The sequence below is a fragment of the Rhinoderma darwinii genome, chromosome 9, assembly GCF_050947455.1.
Source record: "Rhinoderma darwinii isolate aRhiDar2 chromosome 9, aRhiDar2.hap1, whole genome shotgun sequence".
In the NCBI taxonomy this organism is placed as follows: Eukaryota; Metazoa; Chordata; class Amphibia; order Anura; family Rhinodermatidae; genus Rhinoderma; species Rhinoderma darwinii.
In genome coordinates, this window is record NC_134695.1 from 52255624 (window position 1) to 52270615 (window position 14992).

General features: G+C 41.7%; 1 protein-coding gene across 4 annotated transcripts in view; it reads right to left on the reverse strand.

Annotated features, from left to right (window-relative positions):
- The window catches only part of CPT1A (carnitine palmitoyltransferase 1A), a 54901-nt gene that overhangs the window by 11607 nt on the left and 28302 nt on the right, over nt 1–14992 (reverse strand). For 2 of the 4 annotated variants that reach the window (XM_075837697.1, XM_075837698.1), the window contains exons 9-14: nt 14449–14536; nt 9755–9950; nt 5828–6016; nt 3469–3574; nt 1394–1510; nt 25–189 (exon numbers count right to left, since the gene is read on the reverse strand). In XM_075837697.1, coding sequence (XP_075693812.1) covers nt 25–189; nt 1394–1510; nt 3469–3574; nt 5828–6016; nt 9755–9950; nt 14449–14536 — 861 coding nt within the window. Of the gene's footprint in view, nt 1–24; nt 190–1393; nt 1511–3468; nt 3575–5827; nt 6017–9754; nt 9951–13836; nt 13922–14448; nt 14537–14992 lie in introns of those variants that run through there. The other 2 variants (XM_075837699.1, XM_075837701.1) reach the window with 2 other exon arrangements.

The following is a 14992-nucleotide window of genomic DNA, read 5'->3' on the forward strand; positions in this document are numbered from 1 at the left end:
GTAAGAAGAGGCGCAAGTTCTTACCAGGAAATGTGCCAGCTGAAGAGCCAGCTGAACAAACGCATCAGGACTTGTTCTGGTCTTCTTGATGAGACCTTTGCCAAAAGCATCGAAAGGGAATGAATGAAAGTCAACATCATCTGCAAGGGCTTTGGCAACAGTCAAGGAACTTTCAATTACATTTTGGCACTGAAAAAGAAAACATGAGGAAATGTATGAGCCAAGGGACTGTACCGGCAACAGATTGTGACACTTACAGTAAATACAAAGCGGTTTCTGAAGAACGAAACAAGTTTAAAAGTGTCATTTGTTGTCATAAATGTGTTTCCATTACCTAAAAAACAATGAAATAGCTTACCGGCATTATGTAAATACCTAATTCATGGGAAATGCTTAATAGCCAACCATTATTAGAGTTTATTTAAAGCGGTTGTCTCATCAGGATAACCTCTGTCTATATGTATATCATTTATAGAAGTCCTGATATCATCAGAGAAGTTGGTCTGCCAAAGCCAATGGCAAAGGGGCCATAGAATATAACTCATCATCACTGTTAAAGGGGATGAGAAAACCCACTTTCAATAATTCCATTAGATCATTCTCAGTTAATAAATGGGACTTCCATTTCCATTCAGGGTCACTTCTATCAATTCGCCGGCAAGAGAGCGGCTACAAAGGAGTGTTTTTTTTTTTCTTCTGGAGGACCCAGCAGGTACGTGCAAACAAGCCATTATTTTCTTTGGGCATCATGTAATGCTTTATTTCCACTGTGGTGGCGCTCTTGCATAATGAAGTATCAATCAATGATATGACATATTTAATAAAAGTGAAGTTGCTTTGCCAGGTCTTTGTTAGAAAAGCTTCTAAAGCCGAGAATTGCATGCAGATTACCCTGACAATCGGGTCAATACAGTAATCTGTTCTCAGCCTCGGAGGTAGCACCCATTCTTCATGAGCTCACTAAGCGACTCCCTAATTTCTACAAGACTGTGTGTTACTTAATCTCAAACAAGGGAGAGCACAAATACGAATATCGGCAGTAGAGAGAAGAAAGTGGTGTAGGACCTAGGTTCACAACCGGTAATAGGTGCCCTCCAGGTGGTTCTCAAACTGTCCTCATGTTGTGCTTTTCACAGGTGTTGCAGTATGTATAATAAACTTTTGGGCACTTTGATTAAATTTATTTAAGTAAGGGGTACTTGACTTTAGAACATTGAAAAACACTGGTGTGAGGGAACATGGAAACTGGGAAATCTGAAGAATAGACGTTTTACTGGTTTCTTATTACTCTGATGGCAGATCAATCTCTGTAATGGTGTCATTTGAGCCTTAAAGAAAACATGACATTATTTGAAGATCCAAAATGATAGATATATGAAGTATTCTCACTTACCTCTTCTTGGATTTCCCATTGTAGTCTGTTTGGAGGAGGAATGATCGGATTGGCATTCCCCTTACAATGGCCATCTTCTTCATAACCAAGGTCAAACTTATCAGTTGCCATGACATACTGCAAATAATAAAATCCCAGCATTTACATTAGAAGGGATTTCAAGAACAATACCAGCCTTCGAGAAAATTAATAAGATAAGTATAGTATATAAAAAAATAAACTAAAAAGAATAAAGTAAGTTTGGCAAGTAAGTTAGAACGGTGTTAAGGATTACATATTTTATTGAAAATATATATTTCTAAAATTGAATTGGCAGAACGTAGGACCAACTAACTTTGCAGTAAGGGCGTACAAGTCATAGTGGCAGAACATGCGGCTGCTAAAGTCACTTTGGTTGGTCCCATTCCCATTGCTACTGGGTGGCAAGAACCTATGCAGGACTCCTCTATCTAGAAGAAACTTCCAAGGGTCACACAAGCGTGTGCCGGTCGAAACAAAGACTAGGTCCTTCTGTTCTGGGTGCCAAAACCTGGTACCCAAATGGGAGGTCCAGTTTGATCTTTTCTATGGGGTGCCCGGTCTGAACGCCACTGCCTTGGAGTGTTTACTGTAGCTCATCATAAGCTTAGATGAAATTAACGTATTTTTTGGACTATAAGACGCACCCAGGTTAGAAAAAAAAAATCATATTTTACAACTTTTACAAAGAAAAAGCTACAGGTTAAAAATAAATAAATATGTGTCCGGTTTCACCATATTCTGAGAGCCATAACTTTTATATTTTTTCATCATTTGAGCGGTGTGAGGGCTTATTTTTTGCAGGACGAGCTGTAGTTTTTTTTAGCATCATTTTTTAGTACATACGATTATCACTTTTTATTTCATTCTTCTTAGCGCTATGGTGACCAAAAAAAACAAGATTCTGGGGTTTTACATTTTTCGTTTTTACGCCGTTCACCGTGCGAGTCAAATAATGCTATATTGTAATTTGGACACAGCGATACCCACATTTTTTTATTTTCTACATTGTGCTTGGGGAAAATGTTTAATAAAATTTTCAGGAGTGTAAAAAAATATCTAACTTTTTTTTTTTTTTGCACATTTTATTAGTTTCCCTAGGGGATTTGAAACAGCGATCATTAGCATGCTGGTACATTACACTGCAATACATAGATGAGTTACGGAAACAGCGTAACTCACTGAGATACGCAGTGTCCGTAACTCCCATACTAGTTAATGGCAGTTACAGAAGCAGCGTAGCAAGTTACGCTGTTTCCATAACTACTATTCACTTCTATGGGAGTTACGGAAATAGCGTAGCTCAGCGAGTTACGCTGTTTCCGTAACTCACAACGTACGCTGTATTCGTAGCTACGGAGTTCCGGAAACAGAGTAGCTCGTGGTGCTACGAAGTTTCCACAACTCCCATTCACTTCTATGGGAGTTACGGAAACCGCGTAGCTCAGCGAACACGGCTGTTTCCTTAACTCTCGACCACCTAACCAGGAAGTGGCCGGGAGACAGCGGAGCCGAGTAAGATAGAACGGGGTTTAGGGGGCCCCGTTCTAGAGATAGGTGCGGGTCCCAGAGGTGGGACCCGAATCTATCTAACATTTATGACAGCGCGTGAGCCCGCTCCAATCATCATCCCCTACCCATGATGTGCCTGCATATAATGGGTCGGGAAGGGGTTAAGAAGGGCTAAGGGGACCCGGCGCCGGGCCCCTTAACTGCCGACTATAATTTTAAAAACTGTCTTATAGTCCGAAAAATACGGTATGTCATTTACTAGTAACGGGCAGCTCTCAGCCTGGACCAGTACCCGATTGGTAAGATGACATCAGTATCATGTTTTATGCACCATTTAGAGATGGTTGAATTAAATTCACCAGGTTTGAGATTCTCAGCAAATTAAAAAAAATTAACATTTTGGGGCATCAATGGAGCACAGAATTTTCTTTCAAAGAATTTATCCGCTCTAATCTCATTATTATATACTAAACTGATTTCTACAACAAGCTACAATTGATAGTTATTACAGACTGTCACGATTATAACGAGCAAAAACAAATTACCTCCCACAGATGACCAACAATTGGGGCATCGGCCCAGGAATGCTCACAGTTCATACCCATCTTCCCATTCTTGAAGACGATGAAACTAATTGTTTTGTCAAACCACCTAGAACAGATAACAGTGTAATTACCAGGTTTTCCATTTACAAAAGATAATTAACATACATGTCCAAATACAGTAAATCGATGTGCCAGGTCCAACCTGGAGTTGTTTTTAGCATACGCCTGATTCATCAAAAGGGGTCCCTGTTGATGAATGTGGAGCACAATACCCTGGGAAGAGATAGTCCTCGCACATTGCACCAATATTAATAAATCTCCGCCAATGTGCCATTTATGAAAAATAAAATTGTCAAAATCAAAAAGTGGCATAATGGAAAAGTTTGCAAAAAGGGCCCACACTGTAAATGTAAAAAAAAAAAAACATAGCAATGAACTAAATTCTAATTACATGAATATGTTTAAGCATTATATTTTATTTGAATTTGGGAGAACATTTTTTGAGAAGGGTTTTCTAGTTTGGTCCCATAGACACAAGCGGATAGTTTACCCTTGGATCATTTAGTATCATTCAGACCATTTCCAATAAAATGAAAGGATAATTTTCGATGGATACCAGTGGTCATCCAGAGAAAGAGAAGAGAACTGTAAATGGATTTCCACTCTAGATAGTAGATTGGGACTCTAAGTGGTGCATCAGCTAAGAAAGGGGTTGTATAATTTAGAAAAACTATTTTTCATATACATAAGGGGAGTCTGAGTTAACCAGTTCAGGACCGGGCTATTTTGAGCCTTCAGGACCTGACACCATTTAGCCCTTTTTAGCACGCGTTAGTTAAATGGCTATAACTTTTTTATTTGTTGGAATAGCGACGTGATTTTTGCAATGTTTTTTCCGTAGACAATGCAGGTTTCTTTTTGTTTTTATAATTTTTATACATTTCCTTTTTGCTATTTTAGAATTTTTCGGCTTAAAGTTTGAAAATAGTAGTAAAAAAAATAAGCTTTTTTACATTTCAGCTATTTTTTTTGGGTAATAACTTAGTTTTACCATAAAATGGACCTTTTATTTGTGATAGTCATTGCCTACCGTAAATTTTAATATATTACACGTCTATATTAGGGTAATTGGGTCAGCACTAGCGTTACGACAATGATTGGCGGGGGAACAGTGTTTTTGGGGTGGGTGTTTTACGTATATTTATTATTAATTTTGTTTTGCACACGAATTCACTTTAATTTTTTTTAATACTATGGTCATTCTCTCAAAAGGTCAAAAAAGACCTTTGGTGGACTTTATATTTTTTTTCTCTTTCTTTTACACCATCTTTTTCCACTGTAACTGGGACTGCACAGGGGAAATCAGCCCTCTCATAGTGACGATTGTCACTAATAGGGCTGTGCTGGGTCTAGTAAGACCCAGCAGCAGTCTGCCACTAACGGCACCCAGCGATCATGTAACCAGACACATGAACACCGGGACCAATAGGGACAGTGACGCTGCCGCTGCCTCTATTCCTATACACAGCGCGCATTGAACACTGTGTAAAAGTGATCAGAGAAGACAGAAGCAGCGAAAGCCGGGGACCTGACTGCCGGGGACCTGACATTGAGATGCCCAATCGCTTGGGCAGCAAGCTAAAACCCGCGCCGTAAATAGTCTATGACGCGGGTTTTAAGGCCGTAAAAACAGAGCCATCGGTTGTGAACCAGTTAATATAGGGGGTCCCCTGTACAGGATACTAGTCTCTTGGCTATAGTGGAGTGTGGTTACAAAGAGCATCTCTCACTATGGAGGACCTGTCTAATCTATTGATTTGAATGTGCACCGTGTAATGCCTAATCTCCCCTGTGGTGGCGCTGCAGGGAAATTGAACACTTACTGACAGATTTTCTCACAGATTACAGTTTATCACTGGGGGGTCCTTGAAGGGGAGAACTTCAAGATCAGTTTAGCGTCAATGGAAATGCTCAAAGTGGACAACACCTTAAACATACTCTAACGAAAGTTTGTTGGGTGTTTTGGAAACCCCTCTCCACGTTTTTTTAAGCTAAACTCTAGGGCATTGGTTTGAACTGGAATTGGCATAAATACCAGATTCCTTTTTGTTGTATAAAAAACAAGCAAGCACAGCTGTTCAACTGAAAATATTTTATATGGGGTGGGATTCCTAGCGTCAAGATCTGCAATTATCATCAAACTTCACAAACTCTTCCATTCGAATGTCTGGATTTGGGAAATTGCGTCTTTCTGAGCATACATTTGTATACGGTCTATTTAAGCATAATTTTTTCATAAATTATGTAGTATCCATTTATAGATAATCATGCTTACTGGGCCAAAAGAACACCAAAATACCTGTCATAGCATTTTCCATGTAAGAGAGACTTGGCATATTTGTCAAGGGAGGTCACTGGGTCGTCTTTGTTGTATCCTTGCTCGGTGTCATCTAACGTTACAAAGAAAGCCGCTTTCTCAACAGCATCCAGGCTTTGCTTGTTTCTTCCATTTGCAAAGTAAGCTTTACGAGCCTTGGCCCATGGCACCCTGCATGGCACAAAGTATGAGTTACTATTGAGATACACAATACAGCCTCATGTACCGCCACAAACTAAGTAAAGATTACGGTTCATCACAGTTTAAGAGACTCTCCAGGAAAACCTGAAACCTCAGTTTACAGTGGAGAGTATTGGGCACTTCCCCATAAGTTTCCTGGAACCGGAGATGTGAGGGGTCATGACCCGGTGGCTCTTCTTTCCTTGGTGCACAGGCAGGCATAACCTGATACTATAATTTGCCATCTCTCTGCTGATTGAAAAAAAGACATATACCTGATGGCATCCACCAGTCCTCAGTATGGACTATTCCGCAAGACAACATATTTTGCTAAATAACATTTGCTATTTATGCAGAATTATATATTATCTTACAAGACACTGATAGTTTCAGCATTTCAACCTGGAAAATAGCAAAAAATATTCTTTATGCCTTGAATAACCTGCTCAGCCTAACTATACTGTCACAGGGCAACAATTGCGAGAATAAAAAACAATATGGGCCATTCAAAATGACTTTCAAAAAATAGGTTTATTTGTAAAAATTTGCATGACTCAGTAGGGTTCGGTAAGACAAGTAGTGATCATGTTTTAGGAAGTGGGGGGGAAGAAGATGGGAGACTGGCGACACCATCCGTCAGTGAGTCATTGAAGGACATGGTCTTAGCCGCATCCAATCCTTAATCCTAAAACTGCTTATATGTGTGTTACAATTATCCAGTCCCTAATTTCTTGTTCTTTACTGGTGGAAGCCAGTCCACTGCAAAAATAACCATCAGCACTAAAACCAAAAATGAGAAATTTCTTGCTTCAAGTTACTTATTTTCCATCAATGATATTCAAGCAGATAAAGGTTGGAAATAAACGTAGGGGCTAACCAGGGGCGTAGCTAAAGGCTCATGGGCCCCGATGCAAAAGTTCTTATTGGGCCCCCCCCCGCAAATTTCTCATGGCCGACGGTCCGCAGCATCGATGGGTCTCCTAAGTGACCCAACAATGCAGCACTAGCGGCTCAAAAGCGTTGGCAAACATCTGCCCATTCATTTGAATGGGTCTTACGATGTTCTGTGCTGACGGTCATTTTTTTTACGAACCACTGTCAAAAGGCGGCGCGTAAAAAAGACGCACGCGTCAAAGAAGTGCCTGTCACTTTTTCAGACGTAAATGGAGCCGTTTTCCATGGATTCCATAGAAAAACAGCTCCAACTACGTCCGTAATGGACGCAGCGAAAGACGCCTGCACATGCCATTACGGCTGAAATTACGGTGCTGTTTTCTCCTGAAAACAGCACCGTAATTTCAGCTTTAACGGACGCTGCCGTGTGAACATACCCTCAGGGCTTAAAATGTCAGGGGAAATAGCCCCAATACATATGTGTCCGCCCAAAAAAAAATGTGTGTATAGGAGACAGCATATCATATCTATAGCACTACGAGCCTATAAACTATGGATAGATTTAGATACATTGGCTCAGCAGACAGTATCACACATGATAGGATTAGATACAATGACTCAGCAGACAGTATCACACATGATAGGATTAGATACAGTGGCTCAGCAGACTGTATCACACATGATTGGATTAGATACAGGGCTCAGCTCGCCGACATTGCGGCTCCAGCGCTGGACCCAGGAAAGGTAAGAATAAGAATTTTGCTTCTTTATGTGTTACTGATTATTTTTGTGTTTTTTTTACAGGTTTGGTTGTTGGACTTCGGATACGAGGACGACTTCAATGACAGCGTTTTTTTTATTCTCAATAAAATGGTTAATGAGGGTTGTGTTTTTTTATTTCAATAAAATAGTTTTTCTATGTGCTTGTATCTTTTTAAACTTTATTATCACCGCCTTAGTAATGGCCGCTGGCTGATTGACAACCTCCATTACTAAGGCGTGGCTCAATGTTAGCAGGTGCAGAGGCCAACACTAACCCCCATTATTACCCCGGTACCCACCGCCACCAGGGGTACTGGGAAGAGCCGGGTACGATCCTGTACCCGACCATCTGCAGTGACGGCCAGGCAACGGGGCGGCCGCAGGCTGGTAGCATTAGGCTGGGGAAGGCCAAAAACAGTGGCCCTTCCCACCCTGGTAATGCTAGGCTGCTGCTGCTGTGTTGTATCTGGCTGGTTATGAAAATTGGGGGGGGGGACCCGACATCGTTCTTTCCAATTATTATTATTATTTTTTTTTTTTTAAATGACGTGGTGTCCCCCCCATTTTCATAACCAGCCAGATACAATAAAGCAGCAGCAGCAGCCTAGCATCACCAGGGTGGGAAGGGCCACTGTATCTGGCCTTTCCCCTCCTGATAATACCAGCCTGCGGCCGCACCAGTGGCCGGCCGTCACTACAGATGGTCAAGTACTGAATGGTACCCGGCTCTTCCCAGCAACCCTGGTGGCGGTGGGTACCGGGGTAATAATGGGGGTTAGTGTTCGCCTCTGCATCGGCTAACACTAAGCCCCGCCTTAGCAATGGATGCTGTCAATCAGCCGGCGGCCATTGCTAAGGCGGTAGTAATATAGTTTAAAAAAAAAACAAAGACATAGAAAAAATATTTTATTGAAATAAAAAAAAAAACCCTACACAGCCCTCATTAACCATTTTATTGATAATAAAAAAAAAGCAGTCATCGAAGAAGTCCTGGAATCCGACGTAGTCCAATGACCGAACCTGTAAGAAAATACACAAAAAACACGATTAGTAACACGTGTTAGGCTTAGATACAGGGCCGATGTGTGATACTGTCTGTGGGACCCTGTATCTAAGCCTACCACAAGGTAAGCTTAGATACAGGGTCCAGCAGACAGTAATCTTATACAGTATAAGATTACTGTGTGCTGGGGCCCTGTATCTAAACCTACAGTGTGATAGGCTTATATACAGGGCCCATCAGACAGGATCACACATGGGCAATGTATCTAAAGGCCTACCATGTGATTGGCTTAGATACAGGGCCCAGCAGACAGGATCACGCATGGGCCATGTATCTAAGCCTACCATGTGATTGGCTTAGATACAGGGCCCAGCAGACAGGATCACACAATCTGTGATCCTGTCTCATGGGCCCCCTAAGCCTGCTACATCGTAGGCTTCGGGGTTGTGCAGTCCCTAAACATTGATGGCCTATCCTGAGGATAGGCCATCAATAGCTGATGTGTCGGGGTCCGTCTCCCGGGACCCGCCAATCAGCTGTTTTGAAGGGGCCGCAGCACTCGTACGAGAGCTGCTTCCCCTTCATTTCACTACTCGCTCACACTGTGAATCGCCGACACCGATTCACAGTGTGACCGGAATGAAGGGGAAGCAGCTCTCTTGCGAGTGCTGCGGCCACCTTCAAAACAGCTGATTGGCGGGTCCCGGTAGTCGGACCCCGCCAGTCAGGGCTACTAATCTTACCTTTCTCTTCAGCCGCTGCGGTAGTTCTGTCGTCTCGATGCTGGGCGCGGCGCATAGCGCTATGACGTCAGGAGTCAGACCTCCGCTGCGATCCGGAACCAGGAAGGTAAGTACAGTCTGTTACTATAGTAACAGGGGCCCGCGGCCCGAGTTACTATAGTAACTTTTTATTGATGTGGTGCGGGGGGCTATGGGCCCCCTGGCTTCGGGGCCCGGTCGCAATTGCGACCGCTGTGACCCCTATAGCTACGCCAGTGGGGCTAACCATGCAAATCTTCCTATCACCTGAACAGCATGGGCATACGTAAAAAATAAAGTATCCAATACCGGTCTCCTGCAGTGAGTGAGGCTAGTATTTCCTCTCCGGGCTGGGGTTCAGACTTGTCATCAATAATTCGCTGCATCTGCTGTTCAATCTCTCTTGGCATTAATAACCTTCCATCATGATACAACCACACCTTGAAGTAACGTCCCTTATGGTAGACGACAATGTGTTTGCTGTCCTTTGTGTGTTGAAGGGTGTCTGCAATAGTCGGAGATTTACAATGAAGACATGTACATGCATCCTATTTAACCTCTTCTCAGCACACATCCCATATGGTGTAGGACAACGGCAGTGAATTAACCTACTGACCACCTTAAACTAGCCGATACATTGATATCCAAGGGTAAGCTGTAAGCACCTCATTTATATTCCTTTTATTATTTGTTACCCCATGGTTTAAGTGTTTGGCTGAAGAAATAAAATAAAAATATTTATTGGGATGGATTTCACGGTCTGCAGGCACTTTAGATAGACCTACGCACATGGGAGTTGACTGGTAAACTAGAATTCAGGCACCAGATTATTTGGTTGAGTAAGCATTTTTTTTTCCGTGAAAAAGTTATTTTGGAGTATTCTGTCTTAATTATACAGAAGGGTTTACATTTGTGACCTTGTTTTGGCAGCCATACGTGCAAAATGTGCTGCTGCACAGGGGCCTAGAATGTAAGGTGGCCCACCGTCACCCTAAAAATACTATCTATTAGCCATGAAATGTATTAGTTCCGCCCTACATGTAATCCAACTATTTTTAGTGGATTGCAATCCATCAGAGGAATAAGCTTATTTGTGAAAAATATGGGGCCAGTGTGCTGTTCTAGGACGGGGGGTCCTCTGAAGTGTATGTCCGCCCTTGCTTTTTGGTGCAGGTCAAAGAACTGCTCAGTTTTACACAACAGAAAGTCCTCCAAGTGGAGCATGCCTTGAAATTTACAAGACTCAATAACCTACCAGGCCTATCTATTACTTTACAACTTCTCAGGCCATGTTCAGAGAAGACCACATATCTATAGACACATCTAGTACGGCGTATAATATAGAATTTATAACTATATTAGATGTACTGTTAAATCATTACTTGGACATAGACATAAGGTCTATTTACAGCTATACATTATCTACTAGTGGGTCATAGAATGGTGTCCTTAAACATGCACTAAGCCCATTAAAATAATGGACTTCTTAAAAGATAATCACCTTTGGGAAAAAAAAATTATTATGACATGTAATTTAGGCTAAAATTATTATTTTTTTAAATTGTTTATTAAATAAAATTCTGAACAGTTTTCATTCTGCAGCCTGCATGTATTCCAATACATTCCAGAGCAGGCTGCAGAGTGCCGTTCACTGTGAAGTCCACCAGACGGGTCGTTTGACGGCTCGATATCCAGTGGCATCTGTGATCTCCTGCTCACTCATCTAATCTGAATTAGTTGACCAACTTTGATTTACTCATAATTCATATTAGATTAGCATTTAGGAAATCACAGTAGCTGGAGAGTGTGTCAACAGGGAGCAGTCTGTCGGACTGGACTGTGAATGGCATTCTGAATTCTGCTTTGGAATGTATTGGAATACAGGTGTAACATCTATGGCCGCGGCCAGTCGTTCTCGGCGGCATCTCCCTCCTGAGAGAGGCCAGCACTCATTTCCTGGTTCAGAGACTGTCTCCAGCAAGGTGAACGCACGTGCACGGCCTTAAAGGGCCGGTGCGCGTACAATCTGCAATCAGTCCAGAATGCTGCTGGACTAAAGGCTCTGCCCCCTCGATCACTGCCTGAGCGTTGTTGTGTACCTAAAGTTGGTCTTGCAAATGGTCTCCTAGTGTTTTCCAGTTCCCAGTGTTACCTGTTCCTGCTACCTGTACCCTGTATCCCGCACCTCTGTGCCATCAAGAGTTGAAGTAGAGTTGTGTCTTCCGCTGTATCTACTGTGTCACACCCTGCCGGGTGTCTGTCTACTGCCGGAGCCTCATCTTCAGCCTGAATCACCGGTACGGTCTACATTGCTTTCTGGACTATAGACTTTGTATTGTACTCGTTTAGCCAGCTGCTATCCCGCTACGCGGTACAGCCCAGTGGGTCCACACCCCGTATCGTGACAGTAGGCAGGCTGAAGAGTGATAACTGTTCAGAATTTTGAAGTAATTAAATTTTAGCCCGAAATACATGCAGAAAAATAATAATTAAGAATGAAGGCTAGGGCCCAGTATTAGTATTAATTTTATTCACAAACCCTGAATGGGACCAATAATAAATTTTATTTAACAATTTACATAGAGACACATTAACAATCCCCACACCGCGAATTAAAAGGCAGGCAGAAAGAAAATTTACATAAAAAGAAAATTTTCAGATATGTTGCTATTATTGGGAACTAAATGATGATGAAGGAAAAAAAGCAAAGAAAGATAGTCAACATGCAAGGAGAGGAGGATGAGATGGCAAGAAGCGACTCTAATGTGTCGATAAGCAATAACAATTCTGAGGCAAAAGCATTTGGTGGCATCTAGAATATATACTGTGGTTATTTATTCACCACAATAATATTGTAAGCTTGCGTTCAGAGTGAACCATTTACAAACAAGACCTTGGGAGGCCTGATAATAGATCGGTATCTGCATTCTGTAAACACAGCTCCATATAATAGCTGCCAAAAATCAATCAATTCCCGATGCCAATAGTAGTGGAAATGCCCGTCGCCCAACCTATGTCCAGGTATGCATATTATAAATACACACACAATGTAATGTTAATGTGTACCATATTGGGAAAACATTTCCGATGAAGCATATGTTCATCACTTCAAACCTGAAGTTCGATACATGCGGTCTGCTTATATTTCACCACTATGTTAAACATGTTAAAGGGGTTAAATGGGTTACAGAATTACATACAGTAGTTAATACGGTTGAAAAATAGACATACGTCCATAAAGATCAGCCAAGGGATGGGAGACGGGGGGAGGTTATGAATTGTCGGGTTTAGAAAATCCATTTTCAAAACAGGCAATATTCAAAATGGAAATCAAAGCGATGATTAAGAACCCTAGTGGTTTGAAACGCGTAAGCGTTTTCCTGGGATCATTATTTTAACTGTTCTATTTTTAAGATGACCCGATAAACCATTAATTTTATTACCAAGAGTGCTGGATACAACATTTCTTTCCATTTTGAATATTGCCTCTAATACCTGCTGCCGACTCAGAGAATTTTTCTCCTGTATCTACGAGCACCATTATATATGGACAACATGGTCTGGATGAAAATGGATCAACGCTGGGGAAACGTGGTGAGCAAACTCTTGCTAACATTCTATATCATTATACACTTTCAAAACACCCTATTATGGAAGTTTTGGTTAATAGAGACCCTCATCTATAAATTTCTGATTCTGGAGGACATGGCACGTGGATGGATTACACGGACTGCCAATTGATGTCAATGGGCAAAGTGCAATGCTTCACCTTTGTTTGTACTGCAGAGTAATTGGATACTTAATTCCAGCTAATCACTATGGTTTCTAGCAGGGGCACCCTATGATCAGCTTAATATTGGGGGGGGGGGGGGGCAGTCTAACCAAAAGGGATTAGTCCAAAGTTGACAAAGTTCAAAGGAAAGAAGTCCCAAGCAACAAATAAAATGCACCGTGGAATTTATCTTATATTAGAACCCAATGATGCTGCCTTGGGAAAGCCATTATACCTTTCAACATGATATGGTTTTTACACAAGGCCTTAGCAGGTCACAGGAATGGTGCCAGGTACATGATGACCATGACAACAGTATTTTCAGAGCTCCATTCAGGAGGAATTTTCTAAAATAATAGCCCTACAAAAAAGAAATCAAGGATCTATCAAGTTCAATGATAGATCAATAAAAATGTATATCAAAGGTATTGATTAGTGAGAGGACCACAAGAACGTCAGTTTGTGAAAGGTCCACTCTTGCTATGTTAGATTACAGTTCTTACTTTGTCTTGCGTAACAGTTGGCCAAAAATCATTGCTACGTGCGTGTGTTAAATGTTGCTGTACATGCACCAAGATTGTGACGACTAACAACATGGAAGACAGGACCAAGGCTGTACCTGTCTCAACGCCTGGTATACGGCTAGAATTGAACATTCGTTCATACTGGTAGGAACACATTGGAATGGTATTATTAATCAAAAGCTGAAAGGAAACATAAGGGATGAGAACAAATGAGGGAAAGGAATGGGAATTAAATAATACCAGAACTAGCAAAAAGTAAAATTCATTTACAAGTAATACAAAACGTAAGAGGACCGAGATGAACCTAGGATGAAGATACCAAAATAACAGGAGAAGAAGAAGAATTGCCAAGCAGTGAGGAAACATCACGGTATCTATGAAATATTAGCTGTGAAACCAAGTAGAAAAAAAAATCAACCGGTTTACAAGTAGTCCGGAGAGCCTGGCATAAACCAGCGCATCTAGTACCCGGCCATGAACACAACAAGCAGATGCCAGTATGGATCACTAGCAAGGTTTTATGGGCTTCTTAGGGTCAGACTTAAAAAACAACATTTATATTTGGAAACAAATCTGTTGTCCTCTCGTCTCCACGTCTTAGAGATTAATGCCCTTGAAAGTCATTAGAGCCGTCACAACCGGGAAGTCTCACAGCAAATATTTGTTAGATAGCAGGGATTGGTACTATGGTCATTGGATGCTCTTACCTGTCTCTTCTCCGGGTATACGAGAAGTATTAAACGTTCGTTCCCACTGAGCTGAGCATAATGGAACGGAGGATCCCATCAGCAGGATCTACACCACATAACCAAATGGTGTGCCGAATGGGTAATAAATAGAAGTGTAAAACACAGGACAACATCATAAAACGAGAGAAAATTCAACAAAGCACAGCATTTTGTTTTCTTATGTGTTGTAGGGCCATATATTACACAGTCATCGACTGGCCTTGATTAGACGAGCGTGTCCGTTTTTTTGTCCGCAAAAATCGGAGCGATTTCATGCTTTTCAGTTCCATGTGGCATCAGTGTTCCAGTTTTCTTTCTCATTTCTTTAGCAACTGGTGCTTGAAACACAGACAGCACAAAGAGGTCATCCGTGTGCTGTCCGTGTTTTTCATGCACACCGACATTAATGGGTGACGTGGTCCTCAAAAACGTACTAGAATAGGACATGCAGTGAGTTTCACGCAACGGACACACTCTGTGTGAAAAATCAAGCAAGTGTGAATAGCCCCATTGATTTGCATGG